We start from the raw sequence: 26,723 nt of genomic DNA on the forward strand, positions 1-26,723 counted from the left end.
AAGAAAGGCAGCTAGGCCCTTAGTTCTCCTGAGACATTCCAATTTGCATATAATATAATGCCTTGCAAGTATAACTTCAAGCATTCAAATGAAAGCACATGATGGTTGCCAAGATCTGTCTGAATCAGGCCCACACTTGAGCAGTCCTGCCTCCTTCCCACATCTGCCGCTATTAAATGCTCACCAAATGCACCATCATGCCAATTAATCAGATACCGCCCCCCTCCCCACCGCTCCAAAAAAACTCGTGGTTGATGACTGTTGCTCTTACTATCATAAGCATAGGAAATACGCCATTCAGTCCTTCAAGCCTGCTCCACCACTCAATTAAATCATGGCTGGTCTTCTGTCTCAATACTATTTTCCTGCACTAGCTCCATATGCCTTGAGGGCTTTAATATCTAGAAATCTATCAATCTCTCTAATGAACATATTCAATTACTGAGTCTCCAAAGCGCCCTGGAATAAAGAATTCCAAAGATTCACCACCATCAGTGAAAGAATTCCTAGTAATCTCAGTCCGAGATTGCTTAACATCTTATTGAATCGGTGTCCCTTGGTTCTAGACACCCACAACTCGTCCTTCCTGCATTTACTCTGTCAGGCCCAGTAAGAAACGTGTGCACTTCAGTGAGACACCTCTCATTCATCTGAACACTAGACAGGCCCAGACTCCTCAATTGTTCCTCTTAGGACAATCCTGACATCCTAGGAATCTGTCTGGTGCATCGTGGCTGTACTCCCTTTTCGGCAAGTATACACTTCCTAGGGTAAGACCATCTAAATTGTACACAATGCTCCAGGGCAGTCTCACCAAGGTACTATACAATTGTGACAAGACATCTTTACTCCTATACTCAAATCCTCTTTCAACAAAGGGTAACGTATGCTTTCCTAATTGATTGCTGAACCAACATATTGGCTTTCAGTGACTTATGGACAAGGATATTCAGGTTTCTTCAGACATCAACTTCCCAATCTCTGGCCAGCTAAGAAATGCTCTGCATTTTTGATTTTTCCTACCTGAGTAGATAACTTCAAATTTTTCTACATTATATTCCACATGCTATGTTCTTGCCCACTCATTTAGCCTGTCTAAAACCCTTCTGCATCCTCCTCACAATTTACGTCCCACCTGGTTGGAAAAATCAGATAGGATTCTCTGGTCAAACCAGCAGACAACGGAGGGGCCATCGTCATACTGAACAGAACGGATTACTGTAAAGAAGTGTACTGACAACTAAACAATGAGGAACACTACAGACAGTTACCCACAGATCCAACCAAAGAACACACTCGTCAACTCAACAATCTGATCAAGACCTTTGATCCGGACCTTCAGAGCACCCTCCGTGCTCTCATTCCACGTACTCGCCGCATTGGAGATCTCTACTGCCTCCCAAAGATACACAAGGCAAACACACCTGGCCGTCCCATTGTGTCGGGCAATGGGACTCTGTGTGAGAACCTCTTCGGCTACGTCGAGGGCATCCTGAAACCCATTGTACAAAGAACCCCCAGCTTTTGTCGTGACACTACGGACTTCCTACTGAAACTCAGCACACATTGAGCAGTTGAACCAGGGATACTCCTTGTCACAATGGATGTTTTGGCGTTCTACATCAACATCCCCCACAACAATGGCATTGCTGCGACTGCCTCAGTATTCAATGCTGACAACTGCTAGTTTCCAGATGCAATTTTACAACTCATCCGCTTTATCCTGGACCACAATGTCTTCACCTTCAACACAAGTTTTTCATCCAGACACACGGAACAGCCATGGGGACCAAATTTGCACCTCAGTATGCCAACATCTTCACGCACAGGTTCGAACAAGACTTCTTCACTGCACAGAATCTTCAACCGATGCTATACACTAGATACATCGATGACATTTTCTTCCTTTGGCCTCATGGTGAGCAATCACTGAAACAAATTCCACCCCACCATCAGACTCACAATGGACTATTCCCCAGAATCAGTTGCATTCTTGGACGCATGCATCTCCATTAAGGACGGTCACCTCAGCACCTCACTGTACCGCAAGCCCACAGACAATCTCACAATGCTCCACTTCTCCAGCTTCCACCCTAAACATGTTAAAGAAGCCATTCCCTATGGACAAGCCCTCCGTATACACAGGATTTGCTCAGATGAGGAGGATCGTGACACGTCCAGACGCTGAAAGATGCCCTCTTAAGAAGAGGATATGGCGCTCGACTCATAGATCGACAGTTCCGATGCGCCACAGCGAAAAACCGCACCGATCTCCTCAGAAGACAAACACGGGACACAGTGGACAGAGTACCCTTCGTCGTCCAGTACTTCCCCGGAGCAGAGAAGCTACGATATCTTCTCCGGAGTCTTCAACATATCATTGATGAAGACGAACATCTCGCCAGGGCCATCCCCACACCCCCACTTCTTGCCTTCAGACAACCACACAACCTCAAACAGACCATTGTTCGCAGCAAACTACCCAGTCTTCAGGAGAACAGTGACCACAACACCACACAACCTTGCCACAGCAACCTCTGCAAGACATGCCGGATCATCAACATGGATACCATCATCACACATGAGAATACCATCCACCAGGTATACGGTAAATACTCTTGCAACTCGGCCAACATTGTCTACCTGATACGTTGCAAGAAAGGATGTCCCGAAGCATGGTACACTGGGGAGACCATGCAGACGCTACGACAACGAATGAATGAACATCGCTCGACAATCACCAGGCAAGAGCGTTCCCTTCCTGTTGGCGAACACTTCAGTGGTCACGGGCATTCAGCCTCTGACCTTCGGGTAAGCGTTCTCCAAGGCGGCCTTCACGACACACGACAGCGCACAGTCGCTGAGCAGAGACTGATAGCCAAGTTCCACACACATGAGGACGGTCTCAACAGGGATCTTGGGTTCATGTCGCACTATCTGTAACCCCCAACACTTGCCTGGGTTTGCAAAACCTCACTCACTATGCTGTCTGGAGACAATACACATCTCTTTAACCTGTGATCAGTGCTCCTTCCACACACATTGTCAGCCACTTTAGGACTTGAACAGCAGGTTAGGTGTAAAGATTCGCATTCTAATCAGTAATCTCTAAACTGTCTGTGCTTTATATGCTCTGTCCGAGGCCAGAACTCTCCATTCACCTGACGAAGAGGGAAACCTCGAAAGCTTGTGCGTTTACTATCAAATAAATCGGTTGGACTAAAACCTGGTGTTGTCAGACTTTTTACTGTATTCACACAAGCAGGATTATCTAGTCTCACTGCAGTGAACAGAATTTTGACTGAGCTCTAAATTCTTCTTCTTCGCTAGCAGTGGCGGTGGGGCGTGAACCAGAGAACTCCAGCCATTACTTTTGGCTCCCACATCAAAATCACTGATATAGATTGTAAATGGCTGGGACACAAGCACTAAACCTTGCAGTACCTCACGAGTCACAGCCTGCCAAGCAGAGAATTACCCATTTAATCATAGTCTCTTTTTTTATGTCCTATAGCTAATTCCGAATCCATGACAGTATATTACCCTCAATCTCCTGAATCCAGGTTGCTTATTAACCTTGTGCGTAGGTCATAGCAAAAGTCTTCTGAAGATCTAAGTACACCATATCCACTGGTTCCCTTTCATCTATTCTGCTAGTTACATCCTCAAAAAATTTCAACAGATTTGTCAAACATGATTTCCCTTTCATAAATTCATGTTGACTCTGCCCAATCCTACTGTTAATTTCTAAGTGTCTAGTTATCCGCATGCTTTACAATAAATTCTAGCATTTTCCCTCCTCAGTCGGGTTAACAGATCTGTCGTTCTCCATTTTTTCTCAGCCCTCCTTTCCCAAATAGTTGGGTCACATTTGCTTTCTTCCAAAGTTTAGTCTATAGAATTTCGCATCCACTACCTTTACAGTCACCTCTTTCAACACTCAGGGTGTAGATGATCAAGTCCAGGGATTTATCAATTTTCAGTCCCACTAATTTCTCCAGTACTGCTTTTTTTTAAACAATTTCTTGCAGTTCTTTACATGCACTGGTCCCTTGGTTCTCTAATATTTCATTGAGGTTTTGAATCTTCCTCCGAGAAAACAGATACAAAGTATGTATTTAGTTTCTCTGCCATTTTCTTATTCCACATTATAAATTCTTGTTCCTCTGCCGGTAATGGACCCACATTTGTCTTTGCTAAACTTATCCTTTTTACATATCTATAGAAGCTTTTACAGTCCATTTTTATATTTATTGTTGTCAACATTTTCATGTTCCATTTCCCTTTCACTATTAGTTTCTTTGTCGTCTTTTGCTGAACTCTAAAATGTACCCAATCATGTTATAAGCCTTTTCCTGTGAGCCACTGCAATCTTTAAATTCTCCTGTTAGCAACAGATCACTTTTGCAGTTTGATTTCTGTACCTCAGGATGTATATTTCTGGTAAACTATTTATTATTTCTTTAAATGCTAGCTATTGCCTGTCTATTGTCATACATTTTAATGCAGTTTCCTAATCGACCACAGCCATCATACCTTGACAGTTTCCTTTGTTGAAATTTAACATCCTAGTTTTCAGATTGTACTACACAAGCAAAACAAAAGTAATAAAGAAACTAATAGCACTAAAAAAGTGACAGATTCTTGGGTCTCATTATTTTCCAACCCCGGGAAGGAAATGGGTGAGAACATTGCAGGTGTCTGAATTATAACCTTGCAAAGTTGTCAATTTGGGAACCTTTCCGCTAAGATTGGAAAACTCAGCTATTAAGAACATAAGAAATAGGAGCAGGAGTAGGCCATCTAGCCCTTCGAGCCTGCCCCGCCATTCAATAAGATCATGGCTGATCTGTCGTGGCTCAGTTCCACATTCCCGCCCTCTCCCCATAACCCTTAATCCCCTCGCTTATCAAAAGCCCATCAACCCGCGTCTTAAAAATATTTAGCGAGGCAGCCTCCACTACTTCAACGGGCAGAGAATTCCAGAGATTCACCACCCTTTGAGTGAAGAAGTTCCTCCTCAACTCCGTTCTAAACCGCCCCCCCCCTTTATCTTGAGGCTGTGCCCCCTAGTCCTACTGTCCTTTCTGAGCGGGAAGAGTCTCTCCACCTCTATCCTATCCATTCCATTCATCATCTTATACGTCTCACTGAGATCTCCCCTCATTCTTCTAAACTCTAACGAGTACAAGCCTAGTTTACTCAGCCTCTCCTCATAGCTCAACCCCCTCAACTCCGGCATCAGCCTAGTAAACCTCCTCTGCACTCCCTCCACGGCCAAAATATCCTTGCGTAAGTACGGCGCCCAAAACTGCACACAGTACTCCAGCTGCGGCCTCACCAATGCCCTATACAGCTGCAGCAAGACCTCCCTACTTTTATATTCAATCCCCCTCGCTATGAAGGCCAGCATCCCATTCGCCTTCCTGACCACCTGCTGCACCTGCAGGCTGGGTTTTTGCGACTCATGCACAAGGACCCCGAGGTCCCTCTGCACCGTCGCCTGCTTCAGTTTTTCGCCACGCAAGTAATAGTCCTTCCTACCATTATTCCTACCAAAGTGGACCACCTCGCACTTGGCAACATTAAATTCCATTTGCCAGTTCCTGGCCCATTCGCCCAGCCTATCTAGATCCTTCTGCAGACTCTCCACACCCTCCGCGCAATTTGCCGTTCCACCAATCTTGGTGTCATCAGCAAATTTCGACACCATACACTCGGTTCCCTCCTCCAGATCATCTATATAAAAGTAAGTTGACAGTGGGAAACCATGGGATTTCAAATCAGTCAGTCTAACATTTGTTGTCAGGAAATTACTAGGTTCAATTAAAATAGGGTGACTAAACACCTTGACGATTTTCAACTGACCAGATTGAGCCAACATGGACTGTAAAGAGTAAGTCGTGTCTGATAAGCTCAATGGAACTTTTTTGAAAAGATAACTCAGGTAGTAGTCAAGGCAATGTCCACAAATATTATTATGTGCTTCCTAAAAGGGTGGAGGTGGGGGTCATCAAGTAGTACATAACATTAAAATGCCATTAACATTTTAAGTACTAAAAATAATTAAAGTGGCAAATTAATAGCAGGCTGACCTTTACACCTAGGAAACAAGAGTAAAGGCATAATGGTAATCAGTCAACTACACAAAGCCCTGGTTAAACTATACCTGGAACTCTATGAGTAGGTCTGGTCACCACACCTCAGTAAGGGTATACTGGCCCTGAGAAAGTGTAGCATACATTTACTGGAATAATACCTGGACCCAGAGGGTTAAATTACAGGGAGAGATTGCACAAACTAAGGTTGTATTCCCTGGAAATTAGATGGTAAGTGGGGGTGATTTGATTAAACTTTTCAAGAAATTCTTGTGGTATCTAGGACTAAGGAGACGTTCTAAAAATTAAAATCAGACTTTGAGAGAGTGAAATGAGGAAACACTTCTACAAGCAAAGGTGGTTGAAGTTTGAAATTCTCTTTTGCAAATGGCATCTGATGCTGATCAAGTATAGACTAACAAACTCATGGGAGGAACATAGGACACTATGTTCCTAACTATGTGGTTCTTTGAAATCCATCCGTTTTAGACATTTACTGCCATAATTTTAAATAGAGATTCAAGCATAAGATCTCGGTTGATTTTGAGTGCTTCACTGATGGATTGCTGCACTGTCAATGCTGTCATTAATAAAGACCTTATATCCTCACCATATAATGGTGTATGGAAGATGCCACAAATCAATGAAGAAAAGGACAATTTTCCTGTTGTATTAAACAACATTTATCCTTCAACCAATATTCAAAACAGATTATCTGGTAATTATTCAATTGCCATTTGTTGGCCCTTGCAGTGCACAAATAATCATGCAATTCCCTACATTTTAACAGTGACTACACTGCAAAAGTACATCATTGGCTGGAAATTGCTTTTGGAGATTCTAAGAACGTGAAAGAGAAAATATGAACTTAACAGTACTTCTCTACACAGGGGAGAAGCACTGTGTCCACTCTATGGAAATGATTAATAATTTTAAAGATCTTTTATTAGCTCACTCTTCAAGAGCAAAAAGATCCAAGGCTGTTTTTCGTCCTTTACTGATAACCTCACAGTTCCGGTATCATCTTTGTAAATTTATTTTTGCACATATATCTTTTTCATAATACGGGTATCAGAACGGTTGCTGCACTGCGGGTGCAGTCTATCTGAAGGTCGACAGAGGTTTTGCTAAACAACTTACTTTTCATTTCTATCTCTCCAAAAATAAACCCTAGGGTGTGGCTGGCTTTGGTTATGGCTTAACTTACCTATGTTGCAACTTTTGGTGATCTTTGCAGTTGTACACTCAGATTCCTTTGCTTCTCTACCACACATTGATTGTAATTTTCTTAATATTTTTAGAATAATTGTAGTATTTAATATAGTAATATATTTGGTAATTTTCCTTGCCAAAATATAACACATCCACATTGAAATTCATTTGTCAATTAAATGTTCATTTTGCAAGTTTGTAAATGTCTTCTTGCAAGTTATTGCCAGCCAGTTCAGTGTTAACTACCCCAACTGATTAGTGTCGTTTGCAAGTTTAGGAATTCCAAAGTCAAAATCATTAACAGAAATTGTGAACTGCAATGGTTCAAACATTGATCCATTTGGAACTTCACTTTCCACCTCCTACCTCCCTTAGTTTCTGCTATCTGTCTTACAGCCAGGTAGCTACCCATCCTGCTACTTGTCTCCTAATTCTGAATGCTCTGAGGTTAACTATTAATCTATTATGTGCCATCTTACTGAAAATTTTTTGGGAATCTAGATAAATTACATCTACATTTGTATTACCTCAGTCTATTCTCTGTTATCTTGCCAAAGAATTTAAGGAGACTGATCGGGCAAAGCCTTCTCTTTTGAAATCCATGCTTACTACTTGTTATTATATTTTTGGTTTCCAAATATTTTCCTACTTAGTAATTCTATTATTTTTCTTATCATCAATGTTAAACCAAATGGTCTGTGGTTCCCTGGGAGATTTTATCATCTACCTTAAAATTACTTACAACAGTAAATATGTACCAATTCTTTGACATTATATTTTTATAACAAATTATTAAACGTGGATAATAGACCCTTTGCTATCTCCCCCCGGTTTCCTTTAAAATTAGCCGTTCCTTCCTTTGAATCTAACGTACAAGTATAAAATATTGTAAGTCAATAATACCTTAGCTTGTCTACTATGACACTAGCATGCTATATAGAAAGATATCTGCATTTTGACAATTTCGTGTTTCAAATTTTCAATATTCTAAATGCATTTTACATCCCATTTCCTATCTTTAATAACCTTAACAAGGTATTTGGGTGTATGGAACAGTAAGATAGTTCTAATACAAGATCAAGCATCATTTCAGAATAAATCAAAAAGCAACAACTTTTATTCCAATATTGTTTCAGAATAATATTATCCTAGGAACAATGTGATTATCTATTTTTTGTAGATGGAAAATATACCTGTAAGAGCTGTATTTTCCACTGTCCAATTCTGAAAGCATTTTTATTTGCTGGTTTTCATTATTCTCACCTATAGAGCACATAACAACACAAAATTAGTAAATGTCATAGTTTACAAAATGAAAAATAGTAGGATCAAAAGTAACTATTATATACTTGGCAAACCTCACAGAATCTTTGAGCTACTTAATTATAAACCAAGCATTTTTGACACTAATAAATAAGCTTAAAAAGATTTCAGGTCAGGTTTCCCCCCTGTGATTGTTGTTCAATGCCTCCAGAAAAATACATGGCGAACACTAACCATTATCTATTTGGGCTTGTCTGTGATGCCCCAGTTCAGATATTTTACACACCTATATGCCTGGACTTATACATGAAAGATAGCCACTTTGGTGATGTTGTGCAGGATTAATGATATCCATAAGATTATGCAACAGTCTGAGTTACTGTCATCAGGAAGGGAGAAAATAAAATGATCAGTTCTGATATAAAAGAACACAAAAATGCACTGCAATTGTTATTGTGAAAATCCCCTAGTCACCACACTCTGGCGTCTGTTCGGGTGCATTGAGGGAGAATTGAACATAGCCAACACATCCTTCAAACTGTGGGAGGAAACCAGAGCATCCGGAGGAAACCCACACAGACACGGGGAGAACATGCAAACTCTGCACAGATACTGACCGAAGCCAGGAATCGAACCCGGGTCTCTGGCGCTGTAAGGCAGCAGTGCTAACTAATGTGTCACCAGGATGCCAGTCTCCCTTTTAAATTGAGCATTGAGGTTGAATTAGTTTCAGTTTAGCAACAATTTGGGTGCAGAAGGTTGAAAGGAACCTGAAGGAGATTTTTAAAATCATAAAGTGATCTTATAGAGCAGTTACAGAGAGACTGGGCTTAATTTTCAATCCAACTGATGCCTGAATGATTTTTGGGACCCAATGTCACACTGCATCTCTGACACAATGCAATGCAATTTTCAAATTGAAATGCCCTAATTGGATTGGCAGCAAGTTCAGTGACCAATGAGTGGCACTGACCATTATCAAAAGGCAGGAGCTGCCTGAAAAGCACAAGTTAGAAAGGCAGACAGCAGCCAGGATGCAGCCTGTTACTGGCTGTCTTGTAGAAAAGAGGAGACAGCATTTACTACCTCACATAAGTGTATAAAAATGGCCAAATGAAAACTATTGCTTTCAACCTGACACAAAATTCCTCAGTGCCAAAAACTTCACTCAAAGAATAGGAATCACTTAATTTTTCTGCCTTTTTGATCACAACAGTCATGCCTGAACATGCACCAGACAGTTTGGGTTTGGTGAATTATGAATTGAATGCTGTCTTTTGGCCCATTAATAGGCCAATGTTTGGAAGCAAATGGATTCCTGATTATGCAACAGTCTGTTCCCCCTGCTTGTGCGTTCAAATTTCCAGCATGTCCCAGAGGGATATAGGTGACTGAAAATCACTGCCCTTATTTTCTCTCTGGTGGGGAAATAAGGATAAGAGATCACAATACTAAAAGTATTTGGGCCATTTAGGAATGAAATCAGGAAGCACTTCTGGAAGATCCTGTCAGTGGGAAGGGCCAGAAAATCCTGTCCAAAGTACAGAGGTAAAATGGTCTGAATGATCTACTTTTGATCCTATGTTCATACATTTCTAAAATGATTGCCATCAAATTCCAATTTAATTTACAATCTTGTGTTGACATCAGGTCAATGACCAAGCAAGATTATTCTTATACCATAGCTGATGATGTGGTCACCATAAAATATATTTCTTATTTTCTTGATTGCATAATAATTGAAAAAGCATTGAGATAACATGGCTTGATGTTACTGTATCAATTAAAATTTATATACAAGTTATTTTACTTGGCATATGAAATAAAAAAAGAAAACGCTGGAGATACTCAGCAGATCCTTCAGCAATAAAAACATTAACTCTTGCTCCAAAGATGCTGCCAAAGCTGTTGAGTATTTCCATAATTTTCTGTTTGTATTACAGATTTCTAACATCTGCAAGTATTTAGCATTTGTACACAGGCCTGTGATACAAAATCATGGGATATAATCTGGGTTTCAACTGTTATACTGAGTAACTTAATCATTGATAACGGAAGGTCAAATCAATTTTTCATGGGATGGAAATGTAGTTTTCATTGCACATCCTCATGATTTCCTTTAGAATTAAAATAAAACTTTATTAAGCAAATTATTTCTAACTGGCCATCCTAATGGCACTTTACGTCAACTTGTAGGAAGAAGATTATTGCATACTATAAACTGGCCAAGGGGGCTGAACTCCAGAGATGAGGTGAAAGTGAATGCTCTTGACATCAAGGTAGCATTGGACTGAGTGGCATCAAGGAATCCTAACAAAACTAAAGGTCAATGGGAACCAAGGGAAAACTCTCCATTGGTTTGAGTCATACTGAGCATAAAGGAAAACGATTGAGGTTGTTGTAGGTCTATCATCCCAGCCCTAGGGCACTGTTTATAATTCTCAAATCAGGAGTGTGATGGAGTATTTTTCACTTGCTGAGGTGAGTGCAGTTCCAACAATACTCAAAGAATTTGACAACGTCCAGGACCGTAGGTGTTCCTCAGGACAGCGTTAAAAGCATCTTCAGCTGTTTCACAATAAGGTCAGAAATGGGGATATTCACTCATGATTGCACAAAATTCAGCACCACTCACAACTCATCAGATACTGAAGCAGTCAATATGCAGCAAGACTGAGACAACATTCAAACTTGGGCTGATAAATGGCAAGTAACATTTGTGCCACACAAGTGCCAGGTAATGCTCATTTTCAACAACAGAGAATCGAATCACTTTCCTTTTAAATTTAAAGGCATTAATGTACCGAATTCCCACAATCAGCATCCTGGAGGTTATTATTGACCAGGAACTGAACTGGACCAGCCTCTAAAAACTATGGTTACAAAAGGAAGTCTGACACTGGAAACTCTGTGGTGAGTAAGTCACCTCCTGACTCCCCATATCCTGTCCACCATCTATAAGTTGTGCTGTAGTGTTCTATGTTTTAAGTCTCAAATCAGGAGTGTGAGGGAATATTTTTCACTTGCCGAGGTGAGTGCAGTCCCAACAATACTCAGGAAGTTCAACATCATCCAGGACAAAGTGCTCCACTTGATTTGCACTGATTCATCACCTTAGACATTCAATCCGTCCATCACTAACACATAGTAGCAACAGTGTGTACCATCTACAGGATACACTGCAGCAACTCGCCATGGTTCCATTGCCAGTGTAAGAAGTCTCACAACACTAGGTTGTCGCATTATGTCCATTGACAGCACCAATGAACTCTAACAGAGGGACAAGGCCAGAAGATGCATGGGAATATCATCACCTGCAAGTCCCCTTCCAAGTCACATATCATGTGACCAGGAATTAAATTGCTACTCTTTACTGTCTCTGGGTCAAAATCCTGGAAATTCCTTCCTAACAACACCGTGGGTGTACCTATACTACACTGTCAACTGCGCTTCCAAGAAGATGGCTCATCGCCATCTTTGCAAAGCAATTAGGGATGGCAATAAATGCTAGCCTAGCCAGTAACACCCATATCCTGTGAACAAATAAATTAAAAATTGTGGTCAGTTGGTTTCCAAAAGCTAGCATTGCACTAACAGTCATATTGCTTCCAAATTACTTATCTTCCAGTCCTATTTGATTTGTAAAGTCATGGAAGCAATATACAATATACTCTGTAGATCAGGTTCATACCTGCTGTGGGAAAATAGACAGGTTTCTCACTATTGTTTTAACTCTCCCTCAGACTTCTTGCAATTAAGTACGCTATAAAAACCAATATTGAAATAATTAAACATGATGAATGATATTCCATACATGTCCAAACTAGTAAAACTTACAGCCTATCTAGATCAAAAGAACCTGAATCTGATTGGCACTGTATCTAATGAATCAGTGATCAAAGATGTCATTCCATGTTGCTAACTTAATTGCGTGGTCGGCCTACCATTTAATTTTGATTCTTCACCAAGGTTTTCCCACATGAACTATGATTAACCAACCACTCAACAAATATAAGAGGAAGATAAATAGATACAGGGAACAATATGTTTTTAGGAGGTAGAAAGCAGGCCTCAAATTTAAGGGAGAGAAGCCCAATTGACAGTGCTATGAGGGAGAGGTCAAATCATTTCAACAGAATGTTCTTTAAATTACTAGAAAATAGTGAAAAGGGCATTCAGTGGGGCACGAATCTCCACCACAGTGTGTTAGCTCAATGTTATTACAATTACCCAGTTCTTTCCCAAGGCTTTTCCATGCCTAGTTAATGCTCTGTAACTATAAAGTTAAAAAAAATCATTTTATTAAAAGCTTCTATCTCAGTTAGGAGACTTCAAGCCAATCAACATGCAACAACCTGCTCTGAAAATGTGGCTTACACTTTGACAGCTGTGACAAATTCAGTCATACCAGCTGGGACGATTCACTGCCTTCAGAAAAAAAACAATGACATCATAAAACAAAGTCAATTTGCCTGTTCCTCAGGTTTTGCATTGTAAGAAATTCCAGAATCCAGTCCTGCATCTTCACCAAAAACTAATCGGTTCTCCTTTGGCCATAGCTATCTGTGCACCAGGTGTCATTGAAACCCATCTATTAGTTTTCAAATATATTGTTTGTGTATTTTATATATTGAAAATCTGAGGCTTGGGATGAAATGGCGGAATTGCGAGTGGAACAGGGGCTGAGATGGGGTGTCTTACTGGTTAAGCACCAATGTATGGGCAAAACAGTGGCCAATAATGCAGTGAGCCACTACTGCATCCAGCAAGATTGGTTGAGCACTTAAAATATAGATCTGGATACTACAATGTTATGTTTTGCCAATACCCATATGTATATATTATATGTGCACACACATATATCGTCATGACAATATAGGATCGTCAGCACCCCAGCTGCAAAGCTGAACACAATAATCGCTCTCTTTTCCGTGCATGGGCAAACAGAATTTAAGCAGAGATTAAGTGACTTAATGAACAATTTTGCTCTCAACTTGTTGACTGAATTCAACTCGAGTACTAAAATCTAATCTTGCGCTCAGAGCACTCTGAATAAAACAGTTCATCACAGCAATCAGTTACCAACATAAAGTTTTAGTGTTAGTGAGACACATAATTCTGCATTTTTTAAAATTGTTAAAAGTGCTGCTTCTGTTTAAATTAATACAAATTGCCTCCTTCTGTTGGCTGTTTAAATCAATCAGTACTAGTAATTGGCATTTTGGAGACTGCTTTAATCATAACAGGAAAACGTATGAACAATCTTACTTTCAATTTCCATCATGAGTGACCTGGTCTTTAGTAGGACATGTATTAAAGCAGAATGGACTGGATTTTATGGTCTCTCCATCAAGTGAGGAACCACGTAAAACATGTCGGGTGGCTAGCCCACTGTCCACCTAGACCCGCCTCTCCCAATCCCTGACCCAGACCCTATAATCTGAAGGGGAAGAGAGTAAGGGAAGTCACCATTAGCCCACCCACCCTTCAGCCTATCAAGGATCTTAGGTGGCCAATTATTACCCACTTAAGGCCTTCAACCCACCTCCCATTAAAAGTGGGGCAGTAGCAGACAGTTTGTATTGAGAAGGCATTTTTTTCCAAACAACTTTGTTGAAAAGGCTAAGAGGGGCCCATTGTTTTGGAAAGGTCCTATGAGTGTCAGGCACAAGATGCACACCCTCCTCCCCTAAATATTAACCCCATTTGTTCCTGCCCAGCTGGCCTCTACAAACCACAACCCTTCCCACCTTCTGTGGCTCCCTGTTCCCACTCTGTCCAAAATCCTAGTTACCTCTTTCTGGTGGTCGTGCCCTTGTTATTCCAGGACTCGCTTTCAGTCCCAACAGCGCCCAATACTGAGTTCTAATGTTGCTGGGACTGCAATCAAATTGCCTGCAGTATTTGAAGGGGAGGTGAAGACAGAAGTCCAACTCCAGCTGAAAGGTATGATTCTGCACCAATGACAGATTGTTGCTTTACTAGTCTGTGGAATAACTCACTCACTGAAATTTAGAAGAATGAGAGGGGATTTCATAGAGGCATATAAAATCTTTATGGGACTGGACAGGCTAGATGTGGGAATAATATTCCCAATATTGGGGAAGTCCAGAACTAGGGATAACAGTCTAGGAATAAGGAGTAAGCCATTCAGGACGAAGAGAAGGACGAACTTCTTTACTCAGAGTTGTGAGCCTATAGAATTTGCCACCACAGAAAGCTGTTGGGGCCAGTTCATTAAATATATTCCAAGAGGGAGCTGGATGTGGCCCTTATGACTAAAGGAATCAAAGGATATGGAGAGAAAGTGGGAGTGGGATACTGAAAGTGCATGATCAGCCATAATCATATTGAATGGTGGTGCAGGCTCAAAGGAAAAAGGCCTACGCCTGCAGCTATTTTCTACATTTCTATATTTCAATGCTGGTGCAAGTCCTGAGATATTAGGAGGGCTTTACAGGGTCCACTGGGCTGGATTGGCGTTTGTTGTGTTCGATGCTTAAACTGGCAATGGGTAGTCCATCTGATTTCATTCTGATCTGACTTTTCAGTTTGATGTACCAGTGGCTTGCTAGGTCCTTTCAAGGGCAGTTAAGAGTCAACCACATTGCTGTAGGCCCGAAGACATAAGTAGGCCAGACCTGGCAACAATGGCAGATGTTTTTCACTGAAGGGCGAGCTTTTAGAACAAGTCAGTAGTTTCATGGTCATTCTTGTTGAGGAAGAATTTTAAGCAAGGGGTGGGATTTCCAGCTAACAGCTAGACAGCCACTAAGATCCCCGCATTGTCTCTTTCTGGGAAGGCCCACCGCATCACATGCCAGACAGGCATTTGATAGGTCAGTGGTGGTATCAAAGACACCGGGGACAGAGGTCCCACCCACCAAGTTCTGTTTACTCAATGGCAGGGCCACTGAAGGAGGTGATGCTTGCTCCTGGAAACAATACACACCCAAAGCCTAGGATTAATCCAGCCACTGATAAGAGATGACAGAACTCGGTTCATGAGGAAGGGGTGAGGACAGGGTCACAGAGAAGGGGCTGGTTTTAAAATGGCCCCCCCCTTTCCCAATCCTGGGTCGCTCAGTTGAGCACCATGCCTTTAAACAGGGAAGCTTCTGGGAGATTGCAAGCAAACATGCTGGGTTCACATGTATTTGGCAGCAGGGTATGAATGCCACCGCTGGGTCTTCCTGCCTCAAACCTAACGGGGGTGGAGCTGGGAAGATGGCTGGGTCCCTACCCATCACTTTCCCACCTGATTAAATATCTTCCCGACCCCCCAACACCAAATTCTCTATGGGGTGGGGCACAAGATTCCACTCTCAGAGTGGAATCATTTTTCATTCCAGATTTAATTAATTGAATTTGATCGAAACACAGTGGAATTTGAACTCTGTCTTTGGAGCATAAACACTAACTTCTGATTCACTTGCCCAGACACATAACTACAACACCACTGATGATAGGGGCAACATTCAAATGGCAAAGGACCTTAGGTAGTTAGCAATATCTCCTAAAGAAAGAACAACCCAAGGTAAGTAAAATGACTAACGATGCAAGAAAAAGCCAGATTACTATGCTGGTTACTTACTCAATTCAGATTAATTTACTGTCATTATACCAAGGAAAGAAAGGAGAAAATAAAGATTGTAAAGCTAGTCATGCATGGCTATCTTTGTCAGTTTCACAGTATTTGAACTGTAATTCATCAGTCAGCGGATACCGCATCCAGAGTCCAAACAGTGAAACACACAAAAGAATAAATAACTTCAAGTAATATCAAATTGGATGGCAGCATAATACCTGAAGATTGAACGTCTTCAGAAGAATGAAAAAGATCACAGATTTACACAATGGAATCTAACATAATTCCTCAAATCATCTGTGCTTCATATCCAAATAAATCAAAGTGGGGCAGAAACTGAAATCTACAACAACATTATATCTCAAATTACTTATCACCTAGATAAAGATAATTATATATTTGAAGGCATGTATTTCTGTTCAGGCAGTTACATTACAAATGGTATAAATGGACTTTTGGTCACTTTTGTCACAGAACAAGTTGAACTGCATTCCAAATCTTTAAACTGTCATTTGAAAGTTGAGTTTTTTTTAAAAAGAATACAGCACAAATGATTTCTAGACAGGTGTAAGTGTTTAATTCTAATTGTCCTGAAAGTAAAAACTCTTCACTTACCAATCACATAACACTTCATCTCAATGGAAAATAAGTCAAATGATAGCGAGATGAGTGAAATTCTGATGCAGTTATTGAAAACAAATGACAGTAAAGCATGAGGAGCAGTTTATCTGCCCGAATATGCAATTTACTTCTCCTTTCTAATTTCTAGAGGAATACGGTAGCAACTGGTTGATTTGGATTATTCATTCATTGATTGATTTATTGATGCACGAACTTCACTTACCATATTCAATAAGATAGCTATATTTGAGTGCATTTAATGTAGACATCTTTCTTTACCAATTATTCAACGATTTGATTCTTCTGCAGGATCACAGTGTGTCAGATCTTAAATGCCAAAAGAAATCACAAAGTAATAACTGAGTTTGGTCAAGTGACTTTCTTCAGTTGCACTGGAAGTTGCACAAAGTCATAATGTGCACGAATCTGACTAATCTTGAGGATAATCCACTCAAGGATCATGGACTAAAACTAAAAAGGAATGGCCTTCAAATTATTTAATTATGCAACCAATGCTAAAGGTCTGGTTTGTGAATGAGCACTGAAGGGAAATGTAACCTCTGGCTTCTGTTCCGACAGAAGGCACATTCTACTCTGCTGAGAAAATGGAAACATCATCTCAAGACTCACAGAAATAATGGCCTCAGGTCATCTGACTAGACTGCTGTATCTCTGTGAAAAATGTTAGTATATCCTGTGGGGGGTCTACAGTCACCTTATTCCCTCAGTAGTTCCATCACTACTGCTCCCCCTCCCCATTCCACACTGTCCTGATGTTGACCCCACCCTCCTTCCACAAGCCTTACCTCTCCCCATTCCTCTCCCTGGTCACCCCAATACCACTTCTAGCAACTCTACTAGCCACCTCCAGTCACCTCTTCCCCAACACAACAATCCACAACCATGCAATTAATAGCAACTGCCAAATATTCATGTAGCAAAACTTGGAACAACTAGAAGGGGCACTGCTCAATTACTCCTACTTAAGCCACATCATGACTGTTGTGGACTTTCCTTTTCAGTGTGGAGCCTGAGTTGTGTTTTGCCACAAGAAATTGAGTTGTAGGGAAAAATACCATGCTCCAAAACATTGCAGGCCAGTTTGGACATAATTGAAATTAAAGCATGAGACAGTTCATTTTCTCTGTTAAGATTAAATAAATCTCCAGAAATGATAATTACTACGCCTAGTGATTTGAACAGACAGCAGGAGACGACCATTTGTATTGATTTAAACAGAAGCAGGATTTCTAATAGTTCTTAAAGACATGAAATGCCAGAATTATATCACTCCCTCCATTACTTAAACTTTAATTTCTTAAAAAATATGTAAAGTAACATAACTGATTACTGAGACGAACTGTTTTGATCACAAGAGCTCTGAGCTTGAGATTAGGTTGTCAAATGACGCTTTCCAAGTACTATACTCAAGTCATGAGTGCAGTCTACAAGTCAAGATCAAAATGATTAATTAAATCATTCAATATCACTGCTTAAATTCTCTCACTCTGCCCATAACTGAGCAGAGAGCAATTAAAAGATTCAAATTTAAATCTGATTGCTAAAATCATGCATTCTATTACCGACAAAAACTTTGCAGTCATTTGCTGCAGAGTTCTGGAGAGAATAGGTATGAACAAGGAGGATTAAAATAAGTTAAGCAAGTTACCCCATTTAAAATAATGAGAAAATAGTGATCATACAACAGCACCTTCACCATTCAATTATAACATAAATAGCAAAACTGTAGATTGTAAAAATAATTTGTGCCATGAATCTGAAGAGATGCTACTATGACAATATTAAGACTGAAAATACCTTCACGATTAATGTGAAATAATTTTTCAGTCGTGATGGTTCAACAGCTTTGGACAATTCATCAGTAGAGATATCACACTACAGTATTTCTACAGCTCTTGATCAAGTTAAATGCATGCAAGGAGAAAGTAGACAAGTACATTGGGGAGAGGAAAATGATTACATAAGAACATAAGAAATAGGAGCAGGAGTAGGCCATCTAGCCCTTCGAGCCTGCCTCACCATTCAATAAGATCATGGCTGATCTGAAGTGGCTCAGTTCCACTTTCCCACCTTCTCCCCATAACCCTTAATCCTCTTGCCTACCAAAAACCTATCTACCCGCGCCTTAAATATATTTAGCGAGGCAGCCTCCACCACCTCAACGGGCAGAGAATTCCAGAGATTCACCACCCTTTGAGTGAAGAAGTTCCCCCTCAACTCCGTTGTAAACTGCGCCCCCCCCCCGCCTTATCGTGAGGCTGTGCCCCCTAGTCCTACTGTCCTTTCTGAGCGGGAAGACTCTCTCCACCTCTATCCTATCCATCCCATTCATCATCTTATACGTCTCAATGAGATCTCCCCTCTTTCTTCTAAACTCTAACGAGTACAAGCCTAGTTTATTCAGCCTCTCCTCATAGCTCAACCCCCTCAACTTCGGTATCAGCCTAGTGAACCTCCTCTGCACTGCCTCCAAGGCCAAAATGTCCTTGCGCAAGTGTGGCGACCAAAACTGCACACAGTACTCCAGCTGCGGCCTCACCAATGCCCTGTACAGTTGCAACAAGACCTCCCTACTTTTATATTCAAGCCCCCTCGCTATGAAGGCCAGCATCCCATTCGCCTTCCTGACCACCTGCTGCACCTGCAGGCTGTGTTTTTGCGACTCATGCACAAAGACCCCCAGGTCCCTCTGCACCGTTGCATGCTGCGGCTTTTCGCCCTGTAAGTAGTAGTCCTTCCTACCATTATTCCTACCAAAGTGGACAACCTCACACTTGCCAACATTATATTCCATCTGCCAGTTCCTCGCCCATTCGCTCAGCCTATCTAGATCCTTCTGCAGACTTTCCACACCCTCCGCACAATTTGCCGATCCACCAATCTTGGTGTCATCAGCAAATTTCGACACCATACACTCGGTTCCCTCCTCCAGATCATCTATATAAATGGTAAATAGCTGAGGCCCCAGCATCGACCCCTGAGGCACTCCACTCGTCACCAACCGCCAATCCGAATAGCACCCACTGACCCCAACTCTCTGCCTCCTATTTGACAGCCAATCCCCTATCCACGCTAACACCCTAACCCCAAATCCAAGCCCCCTAACCTTCTGCAACAACCTCTTGTGTGGCACCTTATCAAACGCCTTCTGAAAATCAAAGAACACCACTTCCAACAGTTCCCCTCTGTCCACCGCACTAGACACATCCTCATAGAATTCCAATAAATTCGTCAGACACGACTTTCCCGTAACAAAACCGTGCTGCGTCTACTCTATCAAACAATTCTCCTCAAGATGCCTCACTATTTTCTCCTTAACTGCGGATTCAAGCATTTTACCTACAACAGACGTTAAACTAACCGGCCTATAATTCCCTGCCTTTTGCCTACTACCCTTTTTAAACAACGGCGTAACATCAGCCGTTTTCCAATCTTCTGGCACTTCCCCGGAATCCAGCGAGGTTTGGAAAATAATCATCGAGGCATCCACTATCACCTCCACCATTTCTTTCAGAACCCTTGGATGCATTCCATCTGGTCCTGGAGACTTGTCCACCATCAGTCCCTCTAGTCTATCGAGCACTGCCTCTCTAGTAACAATGATCTCATTCAGGCCCTCCACTCCTACCATCTTTCCATCGTTAACACCCGGCAAACTATTCACGTCCTCCTCCGTGAAGACCGAAGCAAAAAAGTTATTCAAGGCCTCAGCCATTTCCTTATCCCCCACCACTAAATCCCCCCTCTCATCCTCTAAGGGTCCAACATTCACCCTAGCCAGCCTTCTCCTTTCTATATATTTATAAAAACTCTTACTATCCTTTTTTATATTTAGCGCTAGCCCAGCATCATAGTTTATCCTTCCTTTCTTTATCAACTTCTTCGTCATTCTTTGTTGATATTTAAACCTCTCCCAATCCTCTTCTCGCCCACTACTCTTAGCCACTCTAAACGCATCAGCTTTTAATATTCTCCTTTACCTTCTTCGTTATCCACGGCTAATTATCTCTCCTCCTACAATCTTTTTTAACCATTGGAATAAATTTCTGCTGAGCACCAAGATCGATCTCCTTAAAGATCCTCCACTGTTCCTCAGCAGACCTACCTTCCAATCTGCTCCCCCAATCAACATTCGCCAATTCCTCTCTCATCTTATTGTACTCCCCTCTGTTCAAACAAAGGACACAGGTCCGGGAACCCACTTTCTCCTCCTCCATCTGCATCAGAAACTCCACCATACAATGATCACTCTTCCCAAGAGGATCCTTCACCACAAGGTCCCTAATTCTACCTGCCTCATTACATAACACCAGATCTAAGATAGCTTGCTCCCTCGTTGGCTCCAACACACACTGTTCAAGGAAACTATCCCGGCAGCATTCCAAGAACTCCTCCTCGAGCCCACCGCGTCCAACATGGGTCGACCAATCAATATGTAGATTGAAATCTCCCATAATTATGGCCGTTCCATTCCTGCACGCCGCATCTATTTGTGCGTTAACAGCCCGCCCCACCTCCAGATCATTATTTGGGGGCCTACAGACGACACCCACCAGCGTCTTCCTCCCCTTGCTGTTCCTAATCTCCACCCACAACGATTCCACATTCTGCTCTTTGGCTCCTATATCTTCCCTTACTACCACCCTGATGCTATCCTTAATTAGCAGAGCTACCCCCCCCCTTTTTCCTCCCGTCTATCCTTCCTAAACACATGATACCCCTGGACATTCAGCTCCCAGTCCCTGTCACCTTGCAACTACGTCTCTGTAATGGCCACCAGATCATATCCATTTGTGCTGATCTGCGCCACCAGCTCATTCACTTTGTTCCGAATGCTTCGTGCATTCAGATAAAGTGTCTTCATCCCAGCCTTCACCTGGACCCTATTTGCAGGAACGCTACCAACCTTACTCACGCCCCCTACTCCCTTTATTATTGGGACATCCTTGGCCTCTTCCTGTACCTGTACCCTCTCCTTTACTTTAGGCCCTGTAATTTCACCTACCCTCACACCCTCCCCCTCCTAATTAGTTTAAAGCCCTATCTACAGTCCTATTTACACAATTCATCAGGACTCTGGTCCCAGCATGGTTCAGACCAACACTATCCCACCTGAACAGGTCCCTGTTGCAGCACGGTTTCGTTAAGGGGAAGTCGTGTCTGACGAATTTATTGGAGTTCTATGAGGATGTGTCTAGGGCGGTGGATAGAGGAGAGCCGGCAGATGTGGTGTTTCTTGATTTTCAGAAGGCGTTTGATAAGGTGCCGCACAAGAGGTTATTACAGAAGGTTAGGGGGCATGGAGTTGGGGGTAGGGTGTTAGCGTGGATAGGGGATTGGCTGTCAAATAGGAGGCAGAGAGTGGGGGTCAATGGGTGCTATTTGGATTGGCGGTTGGTGACTAGTGGAGTGCCTCAGGGGTCGGTGCTGGGGCCTCAGCTATTTACCATTTATATAGATGATCTGGAGGGGGAAACCGAGTGTATGGTGTCGAAATTTGCTGATGACACCAAGATTGGTGGAACGGCAAATTCTGCGGAGGGTGTGGAAAGTCTGCAGAGGGATCTAGATAGGCTGGGCGAATGGGCCAGGAACTGGCAAATGGAATTTAATGTTGCCAAGTGTGAAGTTGTCCACTTTGGTAGGAATAATGGTAGGAGGGACTATTACTTACATGGCGAAAAACTGCAGCATGCAAGGTGCAGAGGGACCTCAGGGTTCTTGTGCATGAGTCGCAAAAACCCAGCCTGCAGGTGCAGCAGGTGGTCAGGAAGGCGAATGGGATGCTGGCCTTCATAGCGAGGGGGATTGAATATAAAAGTAGGGAGGTCTTGCTGCAGCTGTTTAGGGCACTGGTGAGGCCGCAGCTGGAGTACTGTGTGCAGTTTTGGTCGCCGCACTTATGCAAGGATATTTTGGCCTTGGAGGGAGTGCAGAGGAGGTTTACTAGGCTGATACCGGAGTTGAGGGGGTTGAGCTATGAGGAGAGGCTGAATAAACTGGGCTTGTACTCGTTAGAGTTTAGAAGAATGAGGGGAGATCTCATTGAGACATATAAGATGATGAATGGGATGGATAGGATAGAGGTGGAGAGACTCTTCCCACTCAAAAAAGACAGTAGGACTAGGGGGCACAGCCTCAAGATAAAAGGGGGGCGGTTTAGAACGGAGTTGAGGAGGAACTTCTTCACTCAAAGGGTGGTGAATCTCGGGAATTCTCTGCCCGTTGAAGTGGTGGAGGCTGCCTCGCTAAATATTTTTAAGACGCGGGTTGATGGGTTTTTGATAAGAGAGGGGATTAAGGGTTATGGGGAGAAACCGGGAAAGTGGAACTGAGCAGCGACAGATCAGCCATGATCTTATTGAATGGCGGGGCAGGCTCGAAGGACTAGATGGCCTACTCCTGCTCCTATTTCTTATGTTCTTATGTTCTACTTTTTAATTCCATTCCCATCTTTTCATACTCCCTCTCCAGATCCTCAGTTCCCATTTTGCCTATGTCGTTGGCACCCACATGCACCACAACGACCAGATTCTCACCCCCCCCACTCCAGGTTCCTCTGCAGCCCAGATGCAACATCCTGGACCCAAGCACCAGGCAGACAACACACCCTTCTGTGCTCCTTGTCATTGTGACAAAGTACAGTGTCAATACCCTGAACCGCACTATCCCCAATTACCACTACATTCCTTTTAACCTTCTCCTTGTCAATGTTCTGTGTCTGCATCACTGTACTGTGTGCAGTTTGCTCACCTACCTCACAGCCCTCGTTCTCGTCCACACTGGGAGCAAGAACCTCAAACCTGTTATGCAGATTGAGAGGCTGAGGCATTTGGTCCCCACCCTCCTTCCTCTGGTCCCCACCCTCCTTCCTCCTGTCCCCACCCTCCTTACAATTACAATTACCCTCCTTAAATTACAATGCTAATTTAAATGAAAAAAGATGGGAGGAGGCTCAAATGGTATATAAACACTGATGTGGTTTAGTTTTAGCCTGAACAAAATGTCTTATGGAAGTTCATGTACACAACATCGCCCACATCAAGCCCTCTGTTACCTTACCAAAACATTCAAGTGAGTTAGTTAAGCATAATTTGATCTTAACAAATCCATGTTGGCTTTCCTTAATTAATTCACATTTGTCCATGTGACTATTAGTTTTGTGCGGCCAGCATAACATCAACTTACATTTACATAGGTCCCAAGATGCTTCACAAGAACATGATAACACAAAGTGTGACACCAAGACACAAGGGAATATTACATCAGATGGCCAAAGTTTGGTCAAAAAGGTAGGTAGAGGAACATCTTAAAAAAGGAAAGCGAGATAGAGGGGCAGAGAAGTGTAGGCAGGATATTCCAGAGCATGAGCCTCGGCAACAGAAGGTGTGGCCCACGAGCGATGGCATGAATAAAACTGGGGATGCTCAACAGATAAGAACTAGAGGAATGCAAATATCTTGGGAGGACTTGCTGAAAGAGATTACAGAGATAGGAACAGGTGAGATTTTAGCCACGGAGAAACTTTATCCTCCACCTAATTTGAATTGTACTTTCCATGTATAGCATAGTTCGGACACTGAATACAAAAACAAAAAACATTGCAAAATTACTGCCATAGTTTTGCATAAGATTGCTAACAAATAAAACTGTCAAGTTCCATACTATTACAGCCCTTTTGAGCCACCTTATGTTCAACACGTTCTAGCAGGTGAATCAACTACAATAAATTAATATGAGGCTTAAAGTAAAGGGTTGATTTTAATCTGGAGTCTTTGGTGAATGGATGGCAATAAAACGAACATGAAACAGACTTGGATGTCAGTGCAGCCTGATGTGTTTTTTAAAGAGGAACCCACTGTATTAACTAGATGTCTATGCAATCTGAAATTTAAAATTGCAGTTGACCAGGTCAGTGAATGAGGTAGAGTGGATCCATCCTCAGCCCTGTTTTAACTACCCTCTTGCCTAGTTTAACACTGAACAACAAAATAAGGACTGTCACAGAGTCAAAGGAGAAATATGTGCTTCGACCAACAGCTTCATTAAAAAAAAGTGTACTTTAAAGAGAGTAATAAAGGAGAAAAGAAGTTGATAAGATAAGGGGTTTAGGGAAGGTATTCTAAAAGATGGGTGGGGGAGATATATAAGAATCCAAAGTCAGAGGAACGAAAGGTAGGCATGACTTGTAAGACTGGGGTCAAAACATGGAGGTAACAAGAGCCATAACAATAATTGAGAATGCAGTCAAGAAATTTTAATTTCAAGCATTCAGGGACAAGGCATCAAAACAGTGATAAAGATTGGAATTGTGGATGAACAGGACTTGTACAAACTATGATACGGACAGCAGAATTTTGGATAATCCCAGATTAAGGATTAGAGGCCAGATAGTGGAGCACTTCAGTCTGTGTGGAGTTTGCACATTCTCCTCATGTCTGCGTGGGTTTCCTCCAGGTGCTCCGGTTTCCTCCCACAGTCTAAAAACGTGCGGGTTAGGTTGATTAGCCATGCTAAAATTGCCCCTTAGTGTCCTGAGATGTATAGGTTAGAGGGATTAGTGGGTAAAATGTGTAGGGGCGTGGGGGTAGGGCCTGGGTGAGATTGTGGTCGGTGCAGACTCGATGGGCCAAATGGCCTCTTTCTATACTGTAGGGATTCTAAGTCTAAATAAATTATGCAATGATAAGGTTTGCATAATGATTTCATCTACAAATGGACCAATGTGGAATAAGAACATAAGAAATAGGAGCAGGAGTAGGCCATCTAGCCCTTCGAGCCTGCCCCGCCATTCAATAAGATCATGGCTGATCTGTCGTGGCTCAGTTCCACATTCCCGCCCTCTCCCCATAACCCTTAATCCCCTCGCTTATCAAAAACCCATCAACCCGCATCTTAAAAATATTTAGTGAGGCAGCCTCCACCACTTCAACGGGCAGAGAATTCCAGAGATTCACCACCCTTTGAGTGAAGAAGTTCCTCCTCAACTCCGTTCTAAACTGCCCCCCCTTTATCTTGAGGCTGTGCCCCCTAGTCCTACTGTCCTTTCTGAGCGGGCAGAGTCTCTCCACCTCTATCCTATCCATCCCATTCATCATCTTATACGTCTCAAAGAGATCTCCCCTCATTCTTCTAAACTCTAACGAGTACAAGCCTAGTTAATTCAGCCTCTCCTCATAGCTCAACCCCCTCAACTCCGGTATCAGCCTAGTAAACCTCCTCTGCACTCCCTCCAAGGCCAAAATATCCTTGCGTAAGTGCGGCGACCAAAACTGCACACAGTACTCCAGCTGCAGCCTCACCAATGCCCTATACAGCTGCAGCAAGACCTCCCTACTTTTATATTCAATCCCCCTCGCTATGAAGGCCAGCATCCCATTTGCCTTCCTGACCACCTGCTGCACCTGCAGGCTGGGTTTTTGCGACTCATGCACAAGGACCCCAAGGTCCCTCTGCACCGTCGCCTGCTGCAGTTTTTCGCCATGTAAGTAATAGTCCTTCCTACCAAAGTGGACCACCTCGCACTTGCCAACACTAAATTCCATTTGCCATTTCCTGGCCCATTCGCTCAGCCTATCTAGATCCTTCTGCAGACTCTCCACACCATCCGCGCAATTTGCCGTTCCGCCAATCTTGGTGTCATCAGCAAATTTCGACACCATACACTCGGTTCCCTCCTCCAGGTCATCTATATAAATGGTAAATAGCTGAGGCCCCAGCACCGATCCCTGGGCACAGTACTGTTATATAAATGGAAGTACAAAGTGTTGTGATGAAAGGAAATATATGTCGGACCTTAGCTCAAGACCAAAGATGATGGCATCAAGATTGGATGTCATCACCACGTATGTCAAAGCAGAGCCCCAGTCTTCAGATGGCATTGTGAAGCAGTAGTAGGTAAACGAACAAATAGAAGGGAA

At 42.5% G+C, this 26,723-nt stretch overlaps 1 protein-coding gene across 9 annotated transcripts in view; it reads right to left on the bottom strand.

Moving 5' to 3' along the window:
• The window catches only part of tbc1d5 (TBC1 domain family, member 5), a 478,503-nt gene that overhangs the window by 253,374 nt on the left and 198,406 nt on the right, over positions 1-26,723 (bottom strand). For all 9 annotated transcript variants that reach the window (XM_080209683.1, XM_080209656.1, XM_080209674.1 and 6 more), the window contains one exon: positions 8,504-8,573. In XM_080209683.1, coding sequence (XP_080065809.1) covers positions 8,504-8,573 — 70 coding nt within the window. The remainder of the gene's footprint in view (positions 1-8,503; positions 8,574-26,723) is intronic.

The sequence above is a fragment of the Carcharhinus amblyrhynchos genome, chromosome 2 (genome assembly GCF_965287045.1).
Source record: "Carcharhinus amblyrhynchos chromosome 2, sCarAmb.v2.hapA, whole genome shotgun sequence".
Classification (NCBI taxonomy): domain Eukaryota; kingdom Metazoa; phylum Chordata; class Chondrichthyes; order Carcharhiniformes; family Carcharhinidae; genus Carcharhinus; species Carcharhinus amblyrhynchos.